This window comes from Mustelus asterias, chromosome 1, assembly GCF_964213995.1.
Source record: "Mustelus asterias chromosome 1, sMusAst1.hap1.1, whole genome shotgun sequence".
Classification (NCBI taxonomy): Eukaryota; Metazoa; Chordata; class Chondrichthyes; order Carcharhiniformes; family Triakidae; genus Mustelus; species Mustelus asterias.
Window position 1 is genome coordinate 126,438,330 of NC_135801.1, and position 22,237 is coordinate 126,460,566.

Below are 22,237 nucleotides of genomic sequence, written 5' to 3' on the forward strand. Positions count from 1 at the left end.
CAGCTACGACTCTCACCAACCTTTACAGATGCACCATAAAAAGCATTCTTTGTGATTGTATCACAGCTTGGTATGGCTCCAGCTCTGCCCAAGACTGCAAGAAACTACAAAAGATCGTGAATGTAGCCCAATCCATCACGCAAACCAGCCTCCCATCCATTGACTCTGTCTACATTTCCCGCTGCCTCAGCAAAGTAGCAGCATAATTAAGGACCCCACGCACCCTGGACATTCTCTCTTCCATCTTCTGTCAGAAAAAAGATACAAAAATCTAGGTCATGTACCAACCAACACAAGAACAGCTTCTTCACTGCTGCCGTCAGACTTTTGAATGGACCTACCATGCATTAAGTTGATCTTTCTCTATACCCTAGCTATGACTGTAACACTACATTCTACACTCTCATTTCCTTCTCTATGAACGGTATGCTTTGTCTGTACAGCTTGCAAGAAACAATAATTTTCACTGTATGCTAATACATGTGACAATAATAAATCAAATCAAAATCAAACTACTGGTGACTTTATAAATCAAAAATTGATTAAGCAAAAATGACATCAAACTGCAGAAAGTTTGTTTCCTTGCAAAATAAACAGCCACAATTGCACCAAGATTATGTGAACAAACTGCTAATATCAGAAAGGAGGACTGAAGTCTGAACATCGCACCAATCAAGAGGACTCCTGCATGCCCAATAAACAGATATGTTTACAATAAACACATATGTTTACAAAAGGACTGTAATTTGTGAGCAATAGACAACATACCATTGAATGTCTTCTATCTGTTTAAAAATAATAATCTTGTGCCTCAATACTGCCAATGTGAATCAACAAAGTGAAGGAAAGCACTCCATAAAGGCAAATGCTAGGATTTTGGAAGTAATGGTGCAAGAAGTAAAGCAGTCAGTATATTGGATAGTAAGTGAGAAAAACTATGGTCTTTATTTGAATAAGAAAGGCAGCTGTACAAGGCTCTCGTGAAAAGCGATGCACCTCAGAATATCAGATATGATGTATGTTTCGTTTGAGCTTCTCTGAATCTTAAAGGTTTTTGAGAATTAAAGCAGCATCTGAATACCCAATTAAAGTATTGTCATTTTTGATCTTCAGCGCTTCAGTCTCCTAAAACTCTTGTGAAGTTTAATGGTTAACTTACAGAGGTGGTGTGAAATGTTTTGCTGCATCTGATGGTATAGCATTCATTTATATTTAAGAACAAAGGAGAAAAATTGACTTGACTAAAAGGAATTCATTCAGACTTAATGACAGACATCTGCAAGCAGCACCCACAAATGCGATGCTAAAATTCTCAAAATTTATGAATAAACCAAAAAAGACAATTTAAATAACATATCCGACACAGTTTTAAAACTAAGTAGGGGAAAGCAGAGTCACGTATACTACAGCCAATGGAATCAAAATTAAAACTGCAATACTGTCAGGGCATCAGTACCAGTATTAAAAAAAACCACCCAGCATAGTAAAATAATCATCAGACTGGAATCAAGAAGTTTGGCAGGTTGTCTTTGTCTCAAAACTATCAATTGTTTCATATGTTCAACTAGCTATAGAAGAAAATGCATGTGCAACCGCACAAATGATCAAAGAGCATTGGAAACAAATGTGATGAGTAGCAAAAGCAAAATACTGTGGATGTGGGAAATTTGGAATAACAGAAAATGCTGTAGTCTGGCAACATTGGTGGAGAGAAAAACAGCTTTGATGCTTCAGGTCAAGGACTTCAGTTCTTAAGAAAGGTTCTTGACCTGAAATAGGGGCGATTTTCCCACCTCAACAAGCTTGGTATGGATCGCGCCAATCCAGGAAAATAGCACGTGGATCTAAAAATCAGTTCCGTGCCCAGCACCAAGCAGTTTGTGATTGTTCGGGCCGCTTTCTAGTGGTGCAGACTGGATCATGCCCCGAGTGTAAGGCTGATTTGCATGAGATTGACGTCATGCAGACACGACTCACGATTGGCCCGTTGAAGCATGGTTCAGGTGTAACATTTGAGAGGCCGAGTGAGTCAGTGAGTGCTGCTGAGGACTAATCTCTGGAATGCAAGAGGGCATTTCAGTTGCTGTCATGATACGGGATGGAGTGCGTTGGGGGAGACCAGGCCGGGGTTGCCGTTGGGTTGTGTGGTGAACCATCGTTGGTTCCCACTAGATAGTACTGAGCCAGGGTCTGGCCAGTACTACAAGTATGTATATATGTTGCTGTTGGGGTTAGGGATGGATTGTTCTACTTGTTGCTGTTGGGGTTAGGGTTGGGTTGTTACACCTTGTATTATAGTTATTGTAGTACATCCCAGTCGGGCTCCACCTCCTGGGAGAGGTATAAAGGTCTCTGCTCTGTCTGGGACCCCTCAGTCTGGGATCGTGTATATAATTAGTAGCTGCCTTGTTACAGCAAATAAAAGCCTTTATTTCCTGAGCTTCAAGCCTCGTGTGTGATAACGCGCATCAGGTTGGGACTCGTGTGGCGCACATTCCCCCTGCCTCCTGAAAGACCTCCGAGGGACTTCATATAGGGTCGAGTTCGAAACCCCACCAATGTCACACTGGTTACCCTGCCAACCATCCGCTGGACAGGTAATTTGGATTATTGCAGACATGCCATCTCAGGCCCCACTAAGATTTACTAGCATCAGGCCTGGCAGCTGTTGCCCCAATCAAGGGAGCTCAGCAAGTGTTAACACAGCTCCTCACACTGCATGAACTCTGCAGCACTTCCTACAATGGTCACCCTTCGCAGGGAAATAAAGAGGGTGCTGTTCCACTGTCCATCTGAACTGCACGCCATATCTGGAAGCCACTTTGCTCCATACGTCCAGGTGGGTGCCTGCAGATCTATGTTGCATGGGTTCTGAAGAAGGCCTTTCTCACAGCCATCCTCATGCTCCACATAAGCGCCAGAGATCTGAGCCCAGTCTGTCACATGCTGCCACCAATGGCCTGTGGTATCGGGATCTGTACCTGGGTAGGGCTGGCCAACAGGAGGGACAGCCCCATGCCATAGACCAGAGATCATGCAATTGCACTGGGAGTGCAGAAGGCATCGTGCTGCATCATGTGAAGGGAGGCTACAGCTGCACCAGAACAACAGCGTCAGGGGCAGGCTCAGGAGCCAGCCGTCCATCGGCCTGCAGATGGGGCCAGAAGATGACGGAGACAGAGACCTCAGCTGCACAGGACACGCATGTCCTATAATGAGCTGCCGGACACTGTGCCGCCAAAGATTCTGCCTGAGCAGGGAGAAGGTGCAGCACCTGTGCCATGTCCTCATGGACCTGGCATCTCATGGGCAAGGAGGACACCGCTCTCAGTGGCCATGAAGGTTATGGCAGCTCTGAACTTCTAGTGTATCCGGGAGGTTACAGATATCCTGCATGCTCGAGCATTCCACTAAATCCATTTCAAGCTGGGCCAGGCCCAACAAGAGGCTCGGGCTGCAGGCTTCGCTGTTATCGCCAGTATGCCTTGGGTGCAGGGGGGGTTATGGATGGCGCGCATGCCGCTCTGTGAACCCCACGGAATCAGGCGGAGGAATAAGATGATCCTGCTAGCATGAAAGGCCAGAAAATTTCAGCCTTCATGTACTGTCCCACAACGTGATGGAGTACAAGCCTGTACCTGTGATTCTTCAGGTACTAAACTCCTGATCATAAATTCAAGTCTGAAAGACATGCAGGTTAGGTGCATTGGCCATGCTAAATTCTCCTTCAGTGTACCCAAACAGGCATCGGAGTATGGCGACTAGGGGATTTTCACAGTAACTTCACTGCAGTGTTAATGTAAACCTACTTATGGCTAATGAATAATAAACTTTAAACATCATAATTGCTAATATATGCATGAGGGTAGGCAAAGGTTCAATATCTTCAGATACACTGGAAATTGCTCTAGATTATTCAGGTTATTTGATAGACAGAAAGTGCTGAAATGTTAAAAATTAGCAAATTAGAGTTTTGTGAATAAAGAAGGAAGACATTGCCACAATTGAATATAAATTGAAGCTGTTAAAATGCTTGATCTGGTGTTAAAAAAGTTTGAACTCTGTTCACTCATTGATTAATTGGTTTTAATCAGTGAATTCCACGTCACCTACAGCTGATTTTGAAAAGAAATGTTAATTAAGTCAATTATTTCCAGGAAAAAACGCTGTACTATGTTCATTAAAGTTCACTCATAAATTAAAACTGAAGATATCTAAAAAGCAATTAAAACTTTTATTTTTCAAATGTCACACTGATTATTTCCATATTTGACGGTAACTGTACATTTGGTACGATGAGTTCAGTACACTTTCTTTTTAAGCGTGAATCTGGATTTGAATCTGAATGTATTTGCTCTCTGCCAGTTTTAACAGTGCTGATTAAGATGACTTTGGCTAGTCCCAACCATACTGGCATAGTGTACTGTATAAAACTATCCACAAAATGGTGCAAATAGCCATCAAGCTTGCAGTCTTGGTCAGCGATCAGGATGGTTGCTGTGGAAAATGAAAATCTCACAGTGGTGCAGTAGGATATCCAGCTTAACATAAACTATTGGGCACCTTTACTTTGAATTACTACTATCCTCCTCCGGTGCTTTACCTGAATAGTGTAGAGATTCTGATGTGCAGTGCCCAATTTGTAAAGGGGAAGAAATGTTTAATTGCAATCACATGAACATTGTATCAAAAAATGTTTATTTAACACAGCATCTGAAAAGTAATTAACAGTTATAACCACAAAGACCTCCAATTACTTGGGTCACTTTTCACGAAATGCAAAAATCAGAAATTCAATGAAGTAGCCCTATTCATTTCTATAGGGGATACTGCCAAACTAAGGTCATCTGTATACCTTTGGCGATGCAATGAAGCCAAATCAATAGTTTATTTTATCTTAAAAAAGAGTTGCAACATGAACTGAAGGTTACTCTAAGATTGCAGGTGATAAGGGAGTTTTGTTTGAGACAGGACATAATGGGTGGAATTTTATGGCCATGTGATGCAGGGGCGGGGCTGTAAAATGCAGCCAGGTATTCTAAAGTTCACTGCCTTTGGCAGGACCAGAAAATCTCGCTGCCGGTTGGGGTCAGTAAATTCTGCCCAATAAGTCAGTAGACAGAAAATAATGAAAGATGCAACTCAGAGGGACGTTTTTCTTTAAGGGGGGGGGGGGGGGGGGAAGAGCAAGAAAAGGAGTCTCGTTGTGCACAATCAGAGTTCTTGAATGTCACTTGGGACCATCAGCAAAAGATGACAAGTGCATTAGGAACATTAGTTCAACTGATCATCAGCGCTCAAAAATAATTTTCTGAAGCCTACAAAAGGCTAAAATCTTTGTTTCGTTTTAGCATAAATTGAGAATACTCCATTCCAGGGAGAAAAATACCAACAGCCATTGTCAGCTCAGAACTAATAACTATGATGACTAATTCCACTCTTAGCAAACATTTACAAGGAGCTTTACCATATTAAAGGTGCTAAATAATTGTAAGCTGTTTTGCACAGCAGTTATTCATGACAATGAGAGAAGTAAATAGTATTAGCATAGAGAAGATAGGTTTACCACAGTATAGAAGGGATTTGTATATCCACTGCAATTTGAAACATAGACACCACAACTTTCAAGTTTCTTAATTGTGGCTCAAACTCTATTTCATTCAGTTTATTTGTGTTGCAACAAATTGTGTGCCGCACAAAGCAGATTTTAAATGAAGAAAAATTAAACTGGACATAAATTGATAACAGGTGCTTGGGAATAAAAATGGTAATTTATTTTTAAAGTAATCATTTCAGTAGAGAACAGAGCCTAATGCAGTTAAACATAGATTTTAAACGCAAAAGCTCAAATAACATACATCACTCACAAATAATAATATATACTTCGTTTAACAGATCCAAAACCCTCGACAAATTATCTGGTTGGCACAGGAATAGAGGTGGAGATTAAAATAATTATTTCACATTATTCTTGATGCAGTTGCTACATTCATGCTCTATGCTCCTGAACTTCATATGGTTTTACTGACCTTCTTTAGTGCTACACCAAGACAAGTGTAAAAGAAAAAAACTCTTCTTTTCCCTTGAAACTACTCATTTTCCACCATCTCACCATTTCAGTCTCTTTTGTGTGTTTATGTCTATCTTATATCAGCTCTCCAAGGCTTGGGGTTTTAACTTATCTCACATGCTGAAAATTGAGGGATTTGTTAAAAGTGTAGGAAACCTGGAATGTTATCTCTACAGTGTCATGCCAGTGATCGGTTTCCCATCTGGTAATCAGCATGAGGTGGCCACAGAACAAGGTTGCTTGGGTGAGAGTGTGAGAAATAAGGCGTATGCATGGGTGGGTGATGGATTCTGCCTTTCCAATCCTATCAAGCTGTGACTTCTAAACATCTACTGCCCTCTAGGTGAAAAACTTTCTCCTCAACTCTCCTCTAATCCTTCTACCAATTACTTTAAATCTTGATTATTTACCCTTCTGCTAACAGAAATAAGTCCTTCCTACCGACTTTAACTAGGTATCTGATAATTTAATACAGATCGGTTAAATACCATCAGTCTCCTCTGATCCACAGAAAGCACTCTCAGCCTATCCAAACTCCCCATATTGTTAAAATTTTCCATCCCTGGCAGCATCCTTATAATTTTCTCCCCATGTCTTTCTAATGTGATCATATCCTTCCTATGTCACAATTCGAGCTGTACACAGTACCCTATCGAGAGGTCTAGATAGGTCTAATACTTTATAACGTTTTTAACTAATATTTTAAACAAGGTGAATCCATAAAGCAGTGCAAGAGGGAGAGATTGGGGGAGGGGAGAAAGAGAGAGAGAGAGAGCAGTGCATCCAGAATGCAGCACGACAGAGAATTAAGGAAGAACCTGTCGATGCTAGACATCTGAATTATCAGGCTGCATTTGATAAGGTGCCACAAAGGTCACTACTCAAGATAGGTTGAAATACTGGGAATCAGGATATATATTATACATACACATATGTAACATATATTAACGGAATTTAGGTTTCTGCATGGTACATTCAAATCAACAATCCTCTTCTGTAAAAATAAGCATGGATGAAAGCTTTCGTAACATTAACAAGCGATAAAACCAGTACCTTAAGAACTTGAACTTGTCCTTCAGTGGTGATATCTTGCATCAGTTCACAAAAGGATTGGCACAGACCAGCTGCAAAATTCTGCAAGAAATGATTTTCATGCTCACATCAAACTATAAAATAAGTTAATGACATATTCCAGCAGCCACACGGTGTAATTTTGTATCCAAAAGTCAACAGAAATGGATATGTCAGTGAAGAGAATATAATTGATGAAATGTATGCTAGGATTCTTTGGGAGGCAAGGGATGAGATTGCAGAGCCTTTGGCGTTGATCTTTGGGTCCTCGCTGTCCACGGGGATGGTGCCAGAGGACTGGAGAATGGCGAATGTTGTTCCTCTGTTTAAGAAAGGGAATAGAAATGACCCTGGTAATTATAGACCGGTTAGTCTTACTTCGGTGGTTGGTAAATTGATGGAAAGGGTCCTTAGGGATGGGATTTACGACCATTTAGAAAGATGCGGATTAATCCGAGATAGTCAGCACGGATTCGTGAAGGGCAAGTCGTGCCTCACAAATTTGATAGAATTTTTTGAGGAGGTAACTAAGTGTGTTGATGAAGGTAGGGCAGTTGATGTCATATACATGGATTTTAGTAAGGCGTTTGATAAGGTCCCCCATGGTCGGCTTATGATGAAAGTGAGGAGGTGTGGGATAGAGGGAAAGTTGGCCGATTGGATAGGTAACTGGCTGTCTGACCGAAGACAGAGGGTGGTGGTCGATGGAAAATTTTCGGATTGGAGGCAGGTTGCTAGCGGTGTGCCGCAGGGATCAGTGCTTGGTCCTCTGCTCTTTGTGATTTTTATTAATGACTTAGAGGAGCGGGCTGAAGGGTGGATCAGTAAATTTGCTGATGACACCAAGATTGGTGGAGTAGTGGATGAGGTGGAGGGCTGTTGTAGGCTGCAAAGAGACATAGATAGGATGCAAAGCTGGGCTGAAAAATGGCAAATGGAGTTTAACCCTGATAAATGTGAGGTGATTCATTTTGGTAGGACTAATTTAAATGTGGATTACAGGGTCAAAGGTAGGGTTCTGAAGACTGTGGAGGAACAGAGAGATCTTGGGGTCCATATCCACAGATCTCTAAAGGTTGCCACTCAAGTGGATAGAGCTGTGAAGAAGGCCTATAGTGTGTTAGCTTTTATTAACAGGGGGTTGGAGTTTAAGAGCCGTGGGGTTATGCTGCAACTGTACAGGACCTTGGTGAGACCACATTTGGAATATTGTGTGCAGTTCTGGTCACCTCACTATAGGAAGGATGTGGAAGCGCTGGAAGGAGTGCAGAGGAGATTTACCAGGATGCTGCCTGGTTTGGAGGGTAGGTCATATGAGGAAAGGTTGAGGGAGCTAGGGCTGTTCTCTCTGGAGCGGAGGAGGCTGAGGGGAGACTTAATAGAGGTGTATAAAATGATGAAGGGGATAGATAGAGTGAACGTTCAAAGACTATTTCCTCGGGTGGATGGAGCTATTACAAGGGGGCATACCTATAGGGTTCGTGGTGGGAGATACAGGACGGATATCAGAGGTAGGTTCTTTACGCAGAGAGTGGTTGGGGTGTGGAATGGACTGCCTGCAGTGATAGTGGAGTCAGACACTTTAGAAACATTTAAGCGGTTATTGGATAGGCACATGGAGCACACCAGGATGATAGGGAGTGGGATAGCTTGATCTTGGTTTCAGATAAAGCTCGGCACAACATCGTGGGCCGAAGGGCCTGTTCTGTGCTGTACTGTTCTATGTTCTATGTTCTAATTGATCCTCAAAGATAATGCAGTGAACTGAAGTGGCACCAAAAATTGCATTAGTGATTCAGTTTTGAGGAAAGTTCTAAAAACTAACTCAGTGTCAAAACCTAAATTTACTAAACTTTGTTGCCTCAGTATGGTTATGCATTTTAATGCTAAAATCCACTTTTTGGTATAAATTTGTTTCTATTCATGAAGCCAAAAAGTGAACGTTACTTTGTAAAAGGTTACTAAGTACAGATGTCTATTATGCTAATGGTTGTAACAAGTTAAAGACTAGTATGAGAAGCTTAGTTTTTTTTTGTATTTTTATTCCAATTCAATCAAAGTCCAATTCAGAGTCTCAACAAGTTGAGACATTCCCGATCCAAGCTGACAAGACAGGGCTCTCACCTCCTGTCTTGGGCTTGATCTACATGATCCAAGCTGATTGGAGTAGGCATAGCTCCTCCTCCAAGGCTTGATCTCATTTGCATCTTAGCCAAAAGGCTGAGATGCTGCTTTTAGAAATTGCTTCAAATGAAGCTAAAATGTAACCTAATGACTTCAACCAAGCACAGCATGTCGATACTACACTTGATCTTAGCCAAAAGGCCGAGAAGCTTAGTTTTACAGCTGACATTTTAAATTCTGCCCTAACTATTGGAATGGAGCACAAGCTAACTGGAGAAGATTCAATAAATGTCAATGTTGCTTGGATTTTATTTTGATGTTTAAAGAAGAAATAAATGTCTAGAGATAACACATTTTATTCAAATTATTCCCTCATATTTTGAAAATTTGTTCATGGAAAATAGTTAAAAAACCAAACATTTATGCCCGAGAGTTAATTCGCCTTCTAAATGCCATCATTGACTGGAAGTATCTCCAAGTAGCCCCCCAACCAATAGCAACCATGCTATCCAGGAGTATAAAGATTATTAAAAAATGAAGTTGTGGAGCAGATAATCATATGAAATAATCTCAGGAGACCCAGTACAGAATGGTTATTTATTAGCCAATGCATTGGGAGAGCACAACCTCAGAGAAGGGTCTCTGGGGGACTCTACCCAGCAATATTTATACATCGTAAGTCACATAGGCAAGGTATTATTTGCATTCCAACACTGTCTGGTTTCAGGTTTTACATTGAATAATTTGTGGATGTTCACAAGGCAGGGTGTCTACTGCCCCAAGAACTATCTGCTTTTCTTATCTCTCTTCGGCTCCTTGCAGTCTCTTCCCTAATATTTGTGGCTACCAGGCTACCTTGCACTGTTAACTTTGTCAGGCCATCTAAGTATGGCAGAGGTCTCCAGGCACATTAGCTAGCTGTTCACCCAGATAAGTAACCTTTGTTTATATCAAAATGTTCTTTTCTCCTGATCATAGAAGTTACTTAAACTTTCTAACAGTTTAACATAGATTCCCTATTCCCTTGTGATGAGACTTTTAATCTTTATGGAGATCCCTTAATAACCTATACTTGATTTCACCCTGAGAAATTATTGTAATAAACCATATTCATTATTTCCCTCTAACAAAGGGGATAATGATGGTTGTGCCAATTGTACAAAAAAGGAGGCCATATTAAGAAACACCTTAATGCCACGTCAAAATACTGCAAAAAGCCATTGCCCTGAAACATTAACTCAATTTGACTCCCCACAGATGGCTGACCTACTGAGTACTTCATCAGTTTTGTTCATCAAAAAATCAAAAGTACATTTTTTGATAACATTTCCTGAAACAATATGTTATCCCACATTTGGACCGATATATTTACTGGGCAATCATTAGTGAGCGCTGGGAGTGAATGAAGTTTGCCACTTATCAATCTTCTCAGATGATCTTATCAAGAATGTTAAATCACATATTACTGGATTTATTCAAATTATTGAAATGATCAAAAATCGGGGCGGCACAGTGGTTAGCACTGCCTCACAGTGCCAGGGATCTGGATTTGATTCCGGCCTTCGGTGACTGTGAAGTTTGCACATTCTCCCTACGCCTGCATGGGTTTCCTTTTGTTTCCTCCCACAGTCCAAAGATGTGCAGGTTAAGTGGATTAATCTTGCTAAATTGCCCCTTAGTATCTAAAGATGTAGGTTAGGTAGATTAGCCATGGTAAATGATGGGGTTACATACAGGGATAGGGTGGAGGGGTGGAAGGGAGGGCCTGGATGAAATGCTCTTTTGGAGCATCAGTGCAGACTCGATGGTCCGGATGGCCTCTTTCTGCACTGTAGAGTTTCAATGATTCGATGGTACATGCACCGTTGATGTAATTGATATATATAAAGCAGTAACAAAAGTAACTAAAGTTATGCAGAAATAGACAACTCCCCACATTTGTGCCCATGTGATCAAATTCAAGTATTTCAAAATAAGCACATTTTGATAAAGATGTGAAAATATGGCTGCTGTGTTTAATGTGCAATTGCAAAGTCAGTAACATTTTAGGGAGTGGACCAAAAATGCATTGTTTTCTTGAATCAACAAAAGTTACAGGTTGAGGTCCTGTTGTGTCCAAATTAGTAACATTCGATATATACACACCACACATTCCATTGGCTTGTAAATAATTATCTTTATTGGACATGGTGGCACAATGGTTAGTTAGCATTGCCACCTCACAGCGCCAGGGACCGGGGTTCGATTCCTGGCTTGGGTCACGGTCTGTGCGGAGTCTGCGCGTTTTCCCTATGGCTGCCTGGGTTTCCTCCGGGTGTTCTGGTTTCCTCCCACAGTCCGAAAGATGTGCTGGTTAGGTGCATTGGCCATGCTAAATCTTTCCTCAGTATATTCTAATAGGTGCCAGAGCGTGGCAACTAGGAGATTTTCAAAGTAACTTCATTGTAATGTTAATGTAAGCCTACTTGTGACATAAGTTCCAAGTTAATATTAGATCATAAGACATAGGAGCAGAATTAGGCCATTCGGCCCATCGGGTCTGCCCCGCCATTCAATCATGGCTGATATTTTTCTTATCCCCATTCTCCTGCCTTTTCCCCATAACCCCTGATCCCCTTATTAATCAAGAACCCATCTATCTCTGTCTTAAAGACACTCAATAAACCTGGTCTCCATAGCCTTCTGCGGCAAAGAGTTCCACAAATTCACCACTCTCTGGCAGAAGAAATTCCTCCTTTTCTCTGTTTTAAAGGATCGTCCCTTTAGCGTGAGGTTGTGCCCTCTGGTTCTAGTTTACCCTACTAATGGAAACATCCTGTCCATGTCCACTCTATCCAGGCCTCGCTATTGCCTTGCTGAGCTGCATAGCTCAGTTAGCTGCTTTAACATCTGTCCAGTAGCCCACATTGAAGATTACTTTTGAAATACAATTACAATAAACAATAACAGTTCATTAACTTTCCTAATTACTTGCTGTACCTGCACAGTAGTCTTTTGTGATTCATGCACTAGGAAACTCAGAATTCTTTGAATCTCAGAGCTCTGCAATATCTCACCATTTAGATAGAGAGTCATAGAGGATTGTAGCATAGAAACTGGCCTGCCCAACTTGTCCATGCCGCCCTTTTTTAAAAATATAAACCCCTAAGCTAGTCCCAATTGCCAGGATTGGCCCATATCCCTCTATACTCATCTTACCCATGTAACTGTCTAAACGCTTTTTAAAATACAAAATTGTACCCGCCTCTACTACCACCTCTGACAGCTTGTTCCAGACACTCACCACCCTGTGTGAGAAAAAATCCTTCTGTATCTCTCCCCTCTCCCCTTAAATCTATGCCCTCTAGTTTTAGATTCCCCTCCCTTTGGGAAAATATATTGACTATCTAGCTGATCAATGCCCCTCATTATTTTATAGACCTCTATAAGGTCACCCCCCAGCCTCGTACACTCCAGAGAAAAAAGTCCCGGTCTATCCAGCCACTCCTTATAACTCAAACCACCAAGTCCCGGTAGCATCCTAGTAAATCTCTTCTGCACTCTTTCTAATTTAATAATACCTTTTCTATAATAGGGTGACCAGAACTGTACACATTATACCAAGTGTGGCCTTACCAACGTCTTGTACAACTTCAACAAGATGTCCCAACTCCTGTATTCAATGTTCTGTCCAATGAAACCAAGCATGCTGAATGCCTTCTTCAACACTCTGTCCGCTTGTGACTCCACTTTCAAGGAGCTATGAACCTGTATCCCTAGATCTCTTTGTTCTGCAACTCCCCATGCCCTACCATTAACTGAGTAAGTCCTGCCCTGGTTTGATCTACGAAAATGCATCACCTCGCATTTATCTAAATTAAACTCCATCTGCCATTCTTCAGACCACTGGCCCAATTGATCAAGATCCTGTTGCAATTCGAGATAACCTTCTTCCCTGTCCACTATGCCACCAATCTTGGTGTCATCTGCAAACTTACTAACCATGCCTCCTATATTCTTATCCAAATCATTAATATAAATGACAAACAACAGTGGATTCAGCACTGATCCCTGAGGCACACCACTGGTCACAGGCCTCCAGTTTGGAAAACAACCCTCTACAACCACCCTCTGTCTCCTGACATCAAGCCAATTTTGTATCCATTTAGCTACCTCACCCTGGATCCCGAGAGATTTAACCTTATGCAACAACCTACCATGCGGTACCTTGTCAAAGGCCTTGCTAAAGTCCATGCAGACAACATCAACGGCACTGCCCTCATCTACCTTCTTGGTTACCCCTTCAAAAAACTCAATCAAATTTGTGAGACATGATTTTCCACCCACAAAGCCATGCTGACTGTCCATAATCTGGCCTTGCGTCTGTAAATGCCTGTAGATCCCGTCTCCCAAAAGACCTTCCAACAACTTACCCACCACAGATAATAAGCTATTTTTATTCTACCTGCCAAAATGGACCATTTCACATTTTCCCACATTATGCTCCATCTGCCAGGTCTTTGTCCACTCATTCAACCTATCTACGTCCCTTTGTAACCTCCTTATGTCCACTTCACAATTTACTTTCCACCTTTCTTTGTATTGTCAGCAAACACTACCTTTGATCCTTTCATCCAAGTCATTTGTACAAGTTTAAATTAAAATGTTGAGGGCCCAGCATTGATCCCTGTGGCACACCAATCGTTATATCTTCTTAACCACAAAAAAAAATTATGCTAACTCTCTGTTCCCTGTTAGCTACAAGGAAACCAAAGCTGGGACCTGAACATTCAACGGTACATGACATTCAGGAAGGACAGGAAGCTGGGAAAAGGTGTGGGGTTAGGCTGACTGTGATGACTGGTCTACCACAAGGATCAGTGCTTGAGCCCCAACTATTAGCAAAAATCTCTATCACAGGTGGAGAAGGCGGTGAAGAAGGCATATGGCATGCTTGCCTTTATAGGACGGGGCATAGAGTATAAAAGTTGGGGTCTGATGTTGCAGATGTATAGAACGTTGGTTCGGCCGCATCTGGAATACTGCGCCCAGTTCTGGTCGCCACACTACCAGAAGGACGTGGAGGCTTTGGAGAGAGTTTACCAGGATGTTACCTGGTATGGAGGGGCTTAGTTATGAGGAGAGATTGGGTAAACTGGGGTTGTTCTCCCTGGAAAGACGGAGGATGAGGGGAGACTTAATAGAGGTGTATAAAATTATGAAAGGCATAGATAGGGTGAAGCTTTTCCCCAGGTCGGTGGTGACGTTGACGAGGGGTCATAGGTTCAAGGTGAAGGGGGGGAGGTTTAACACAGATATCAGACGGACATATTTTACACAGAGGGTGGTGGGGGCCTGGAATGCGCTGCCAGGCAAGGTGGTGGGGGCGGACACACTGGGAACATTTAAGACTTATCTAGACAGCCATATGAACGGAGTGGGAATGGAGGGATACAAAAGAATGGTCTAGTTTGGACCAGGGAGCAGCGCGGGCTTGGAGGGCCGAAGGGCCTGTTCCTGTGCTGTATTGTTCTTTGTTCTGTGATTTGTATAAGGAGATTAAATGTAATATCCCCAAGTTTGCAGATGACACCAAACTAGGTGGAAATGAGAGTTGTGGGGAGGATGCAAAGATACTTCAAAGGGATTTAGAGAGGTTAGGCAGAAATTTGGCAGATGGAATATAATGTGGAGAAATAGGAGCTTATCCTCAAGTCGGAAACCAGAAATGCAGAGTATTTTTTAAGTTCATAAGATATAGGAGCAGAATTAGACCATTCGATCATGGCTGATGTGCTCCTCATACTCATTTTCCTGCCTTCTCCCCATAACCTTTCAATCCATTACCAATTAAAAATCTGTCTAACTCCTCCTTAAATTTACTCACTGTCCCAGCATCCACCACACTTTGGGGTAGCAAATTCCACAGATTCGCAACCCTTTGGGAGAAGTAGCTTCTCCTCAACTCTGTTTTAAATTTGCTACCCCTTATCCTAAGACTATGACCTCTCATCCTACAATGCCCCACAAGAGGAAGCATCCGCTCCACGTCTACTTTATCCATACCTTTTATCATCTTGTATACCTCAATTTGATCTCCCCTCATTTTTCTAAATTCCAGAGAGTATAGGCCTAAACTGTTCAATCTCTCTTCACACGACAAACCCCTCATCTCTGGAATCAATCTAGTGAACCTCCTTTGAACTGCCTTCAATGCCACTACATCTTTCCTCAAATATGGGGACCAAAACTGTGCACAATACTCCAGGTGCAGCCTCATCAATGCCTTGTATGGTTGCAACAATGTTTCTTTAGCTTTATGTTTTATTCCTTTGGTTATAAATGCTAAAATTCCATTCGCTTTCTTTATTATCTGCTGTACCTGCATGCTAATTTTCTATGACTCATGAACGAGGGCACCCAGATCCCTCTGTACTGGAGCACCCCGAAGTCTCTCTCCATTTAGATAATAAGTCGCCTTCCCATTTTTGCAACCAAATGCAAGACCTCACACTTCTCCACATTAAACTCCATCTGCCACATTTTGGCCCACTCTCCTAACCTAACTATATTCATTTGTAAGATTCTTATTTCTTCATTGCAACTTACTATTTTTGTGTCATAGAATAGAAATCATACAGTGCAGAAGGAGGCCATTCGGCCCATCGAGTCTGCACCGACCACAATCCCACCCAGGCCCTACCCCCACATATTTTACCCGCTAATCCCTCTAACCTACGCATCCCAGGACTCTAAGGGGCAATTTTTTTAACCTGGCCAATCAACCTAACCCGCACATCTTTGGACTGTGGGAGGAAACCGGAGCACCCGGAGGAAACCCACTGTCATCTGTAAATCTGGCTATAGAGCCTTCTAGCCCTGTATCTAAGTCATTAATATAGTTTAAATGGCTGGGGCCCAGGGACCAAACACTGTGGCACCCCACTAGTTATTTCTTGCTATACAGGAAAAAATATTTATCCCGACTCTGTCTTCCGTACATCAGCCAATTGCCTATCCAAGTTAATAAATTACCCCTAACCCCATGTGATCTAACCTTGTGAATTAACCTTTTGTGTGGCATCTTATCAAACGCCTTCTGGAAGTCCAGATATACTACATCTACAGGATGCCCATTATCCACTTTGCTTGTTACATCCTCAAAGAACTCTGGCATATTAGTCAAACATGATTTGCCTTTCAAAAAACATGCTGACTCTGATGGATAGTGTTTTGCCTTTCCAAATGTCCTGATATTTCTTCTTTGATAATTGATTGTAACACTTTCCCAACAACAGATGTTAAACTAACTGGTCTGTGATTTCCCACATTTTGCCTCCCTCCCTTTTTGAATAAGGGCGTTACATTAGCATTTTTCTAATCCATTGGAACCTTTCCTGAGTCCAGGGAATTTTAGAATATTATAACCAATGGATCCACTATCTCCGGCACCACTTGTTTTAATACCCTAGGATGTAGGCCATCAGGCCTGGGTGACTTATCTGCCCTCAATCTCCAGTTTGCTGAGTACCTTTTCCCTATCAATGTTGACTGTTCTAAGTTCTACCCTTTCTAAGACCTCTGACTTGCCCGTTCCTATAGGAATGGTACTCGTGTCCTCCACCGTGAAAACTGAGGCAAAGTATTGAGTTAGCATCTCTGCCATTTCAGTGTTCCCCACTGTTAACTCTCCGGTTTCATCTTCCAAGGGACCAACATTTACCCTAGCGACTCTTTTCCCTTTTATATACCTAGAGAAGCTTTTGCTATCCTTCTTGATATTTTGCACTAGTTTTCTTTCGTAATTTATCTTAGCTCTTTTTCTTACTTTTTTAGTATCCCTTTGTTTATGTTTGAAAGTTTCCCAATCTTCCAGCCTGCCACTGGCTTTTGCAATATGGTATACTTTAGTTTTTGTCTTTATATTGTCCTTGACCTCCTTGTTTAGCCATGGATGTTTTTCACTGCCCAAATGGTGAAGCAGGGATGTGCTGAATTTCAAAGGGACTTGATGTCTTTGTTTGAGTCACAGAAAGCTAAAATGTAGGTACAGGAAGTAATTAAGGCAGCAAATGAGTTTAGGAATAAAGCTATTTTACTGCAATCATATAGTGTCTTAGTGAGACCACACCTGGAGTAATGCGTGCAGTTTTGGCCTCCTTACCTAAGGAAACTTATACTTGCCATGGAGAGAGTCCACGAAGATTTACCAAATTAATTCCGGAGATGGAGAGAATGTCTTACTTGGAAAGAGTAAATAGTCTGGGCCTTTATTCTCTGGAGTTTAGAAGAAAAAGAGGTGATCTCATTTAATCATAAAAATTGTTAATGGTTTGACAGAGTAGATGGAGGAAGGATGTTTTCCCTGGCTGGGGTGGTATAGAACCTGAGGACACAGTCTCAGAATAAGAGGCAGGCCATTCAGTGCTGAAATGAGAAAACATTTCTTCACTCAGAGGATGGTGAATCTTTGGAATTCTCTGCCCAATAGGGCTGTGGAGACTCAGTCTCAAGACTGAGATTGATATTAAAACATCAAAGGATTTAGGAATAGTGCAGGAAGCTGGTGTTGAAGTAGAAGATCAGCCATGATCTTATTAAATGACGGAGCAGGTTTGAAGGGCAGAATGGTGTACCACTGTTCTTGCTTACGTTCTTACGAAATTGGCTCAAAAAGCAAACGAGCAGAGCAAAATTACGGAATTAAATATCAGTAATAGTGCAAGGGAAAAATTTGAAAACTGATCATTCCATGCAACAATTTAGTTCTTGAAATTGTATTAATAGTGGGAAAAAAAGCTTTAATAGTTTAAAATTTAAAAAAATTATAATTACCTGTAAAAATTCTGAAGAGGTCAAGAAAATGTAAGCATTTATAATCTGGAAACAAGTCCTTACATTTTCAGAACCAAGCTCTGCAATTAAACAAAACACAGAATACAAATTAGAGGCAAAGGGGAGTACAACAAAGCATTTTAATTTAACAATTAATATATACTTTTGACTGACTAGAAATTAATTCCAGGTAAAGGAATGAGTAAATGCCCCTAAATTTGTTGTTCTTCTAGTTTGGGGAGTTATTTCAGTGACAGGAAAGTTAGATCCAGTCAGGTATGTGAAGGAATTGAATAAGTTATGGAAATGAAAGCACAAAAATTTTAAGGCCTTCAGTTACTTACATGTATTACTGAAAAGGGAGACATGCTGCTGAAGATTTTCGTTTTGCACCCATCAAGACTAATGCAGGAATGCCAAATTTCAAGCCATCGGAACAGTTATACAGGAGAAAAGGGGTGCTGTTTGGTTGGCATGGCAACACTGATTGGACAAGGTGTGACATAGAAAAAGCAATGGGGAACTTTAGGCTCCACAAGCTCCTGGGTAATTTGAAAAACATAACAGGCTTATGCATATTGCTTTTGTTTGCACAGACCAGGTTCCTGATTATGAACGTTTGTCATTTCTAGCAAGCGTAAATGAGCCATGTTGTGTGTTCAACTGATTATCTTCAATTGGTTTGTTAGACTAGCTATTCTCACACTCAGCATTGTTTAGCAAGTGCTGCCCAATCAAGTCAAACATTTTTGCTCTCCTTGGCCAGTCAACCAATCAATAGCTTTTTCTCCTGTAGTATCAATTGTCATGATAGTTTGAAATCTGGCATTCTTGTATTTGTCCTCTTTCAGCAATACTGAAGCTCTGTTCTACCAGGCAACTGGCAGACATGATGAGACAATGGAAAGTGGTAATGTCACTGGACTAGTAACCCAGAGGCCAACGCTAATGGTCTGAGAGCACGGGTTCAAATCCGCCACAGTGGTTGGCAGAGTTTAAATTCAATTAATAAATCTGGGATATAAAGCTGATGATGACATAAAACTATCGATTGTTGTAAAATTTCACAAGGTTCACTAATTTCCTTTAAGGATCCTTCCTGCTGTCCTTACCAATCTGACCTATGTTTACATGAGGTTACCACTAAATTGCCCTCTAAAATGGCCCAGTGCTCCACACAATTCAAAGGCAATTAGGGATGGGTAACAATTCTGGCCATAACAGTGACATCCACATTCTATGAAAGGATTAAAAAAAACATGATGTTCTAAGAAAGAAAAGGAAGGGAAGTAAAACAGAAGAGAAGACAGAATTAAGACAAAGGGAAAGTTAAAATATGCAAATCTATCTCCAACAGTCGTTAAAACCTGAGGGATTGAGACTTGTAAATTATTTTTAATGCTAAATTGGCAGTAATTAAGACTTCACATGCCATTAAAAAGTTACAGCAGAATGGAGAAGCCATCGTTTTTTCTGGTATGTTTCGTGGGTATCTATCATGTAAATGATAAACTTTAAATCTTTCATTGTATTTGAATCTTGAGTTTTCCAGCTAGCATTACAGCAAAGCTTTTTGAGCAGCAGGGCAAGTCGGACAGCAACTGAGTTCCGCATCTTTACTGTGTACAGTGGTTCCATAGGTTGCTCACTGATTTATTCTTTAATAGACATGAGTGCTCTAATTCGGTTAGTGCAAGTGAGCAGCCCTTCAAAAAAATTATGGTCATAAAAGTGAAACAAGAGTTTGAAACTTGGGCATACAAATCATATAAAGAAAAGATTGAATATGTTCAAACTACTTTGGATACGTCCGCCAAACGCCAAATATGGGTTTGTACATCAGTTTCAAACAATAATATCACATTTTAAGAGCACACAATAAAAAGAAAACACTTCAGGGAAAATAAACTGACTGGAGAACAGGGAGAAAAATGAATATAGACCAAAATAATGGTCTAAACTGGGTGCAAAACTGGAATATTCTGAAGTCAGTACAAATGAAAATAGCAAATAGTGCAAGTCAGCTTGAAGAACATAAAGAACAGGAGCACTTGCACTTGCTCCACTATTCAATAAGATCATGGTTGAAGCTTGACCTCAAGTTCACTTTCCTGTCTAATCCCTATAATCCCTTGTTAGAGTGCATAAATCTATCAAACTCAGCCTCGAAAATACCCAACAATTGACCATCTATGGCGCTCCATTTGAGAATGTGAAAGATTCACAATTCTTAGTGAAGAAATTTTTCATCTATAGTGTAAGTCTACAATGCCTGGTTTTAGACTGTTCAACCAATAGAAAGAGCCTTTCAGCATCTACCCTGTAAAACCCTCACAAAATCATAATGTTCAATGAAATCTGCTTGCACTCTTCCAGACTCTAGAGTGCGCAAACTCATTCTGCTCATTCTCACCTCGAAGGACAACCCATTCAGTCCAGTAATTGGTCTAGTAAACCTGTGGAATTCCGTCTAGAACAAATTTATCCTTCTTTAGGTACGGAGATCCCGGCTCGGGTCACTATCTGTGTGGAGTTTGCACATTCTCCTCGTGTCTGCGTGGGTTTCCTCCGGGTGCTCCGGTTTCCTCCCACAGTCCAAAGATGTGCGGGTTAGGTTGATTGGCCAGGTTAAAAATTGCCCCTTAGAGTCCTGAGATGTGTAGGTTAGCGGGATTAGCGGGTAAATATGTGGGGGTAGGGCCTGGGTGGGATTGTGGTTGGCGCAGACTCGATGGGCCGAATGGCCTCCTTCTGCACTGTAGGGTTTCTATGATTTCGTTCTATGATCAAAATTATACACAGTACTCCAAATGTGATCTCAACTAAAGCTCTGTACAATTGTATCAATTGCTTATTCTTGTACCCAAATCCCCTTGCAATGAAGAACAATATATTATTTGCCTTCCTAACTGCTTAGTGTATCTACATGATAATGTTGCGCTCCTTATACAAGTACACCCAAGTCCCTCTGAACATCTATATTTACATGTTTCATGTCTTTAAAGAAATATTGTGCTTTTCTATTCTTAGAATCAAACTGCAACTTCCCCACATCATATTCAATCTGCCACAACGTTTCCCACTCATTTCACCTGTCTATATCTGAGGAGCAGGAATGAGGAGTAGGGCAGATGGCCCCTAGAGCCTGCTCTGCCATTTGAGAAGCTCATGGCTGATCTGACTGTAACCTCAACTCCACGTTCCCGTGTACCCACTATACCGTTTCACTCCCTTGTTAGCTAAGAATCTATCTAACTCTGCCTTAAAAATATTTGATGGCCTGGCTTCCGTCTCTCACTGGGGAAAAGAGTTCAACAGACTGACAACCCTCAGAGAAAAAAAAGTCCTCATCTCCATCTTAAATGGGAGACTCCTTATTGTTACACCATGTTCCCTCGTTCTAGTCTCTCCCACAAGGAAAGACATCCTTTCCACATACGGTTGTGAGGGGACTTGACAGGGTGTATGTTTCAATAAGATCATATCTCATAAATTCCAAAGGATAAAGGCCAAATGTGGACAATCTTTCCTCCCCACAAGATTACCCCATTGTCCCAAGATTCAGTCAAGAGAACCTTTTCTAGATTGCATTTAATTAAGTTATGCCCTTTCTTAAATAAGATGAAAACTGCACACAGTACTCTCGATATGGTCTCACAAATGCCTTGTATAACTGTGACAAAACTTCCCTACTTTTATATTCCATTCCCTTTGCAGTAAATGACAACATTGCATTTGCCTTCCTGATCACTTGCTGTACCTACATTCTAACTCTTGGTGATTAATGCACCAGGACACCCAAATCCCGCAGTACTGCAGAGTTGTGCAATCTCTCTCCATTTAAAAAAATAAACTGCTTTAATATTCTTCATGCCAAAGTACACAAATTCACATTTTCCCAGATTATATTCCATCTGCCTATTTTTTGCATACTAATTATCCTCTCTATATTTCTTGGCCAACTCCTTGTGTCCTCTTTATAACTTACTATCCCATCGATTTTTGTGTCATCAGCAAATTTAGGAGCCATACATTCTGCCCCTTCATTCAAGTCATTGATATAGATTGCAAATAGTTGAGGCAGCAGCACTGGTTCCTATGGCACTCTATTCATTAAACCTTCCAGACTGCCGTAGGAACTAGTGCCATGCCTCAATT

General features: G+C 41.2%; 1 protein-coding gene and 1 non-coding gene across 13 annotated transcripts in view; both read right to left on the reverse strand.

The window, feature by feature from the left end:
- Positions 1 to 22,237, reverse strand: part of ipo11 (importin 11) — a 548,937-nt gene that overhangs the window by 208,770 nt on the left and 317,930 nt on the right. For all 12 annotated transcript variants that reach the window (XM_078218342.1, XM_078218361.1, XM_078218371.1 and 9 more), the window contains 2 exons: positions 18,080 to 18,159; positions 7,124 to 7,204 (listed from right to left, as the gene is read on the reverse strand). In XM_078218342.1, coding sequence (XP_078074468.1) covers positions 7,124 to 7,204; positions 18,080 to 18,159 — 161 coding nt within the window. The remainder of the gene's footprint in view (positions 1 to 7,123; positions 7,205 to 18,079; positions 18,160 to 22,237) is intronic.
- LOC144501517 (U2 spliceosomal RNA) lies at positions 9,280 to 9,478 on the reverse strand. The gene has a single exon (XR_013499126.1). It is a non-coding gene; the product is annotated as a U2 spliceosomal RNA (small nuclear RNA).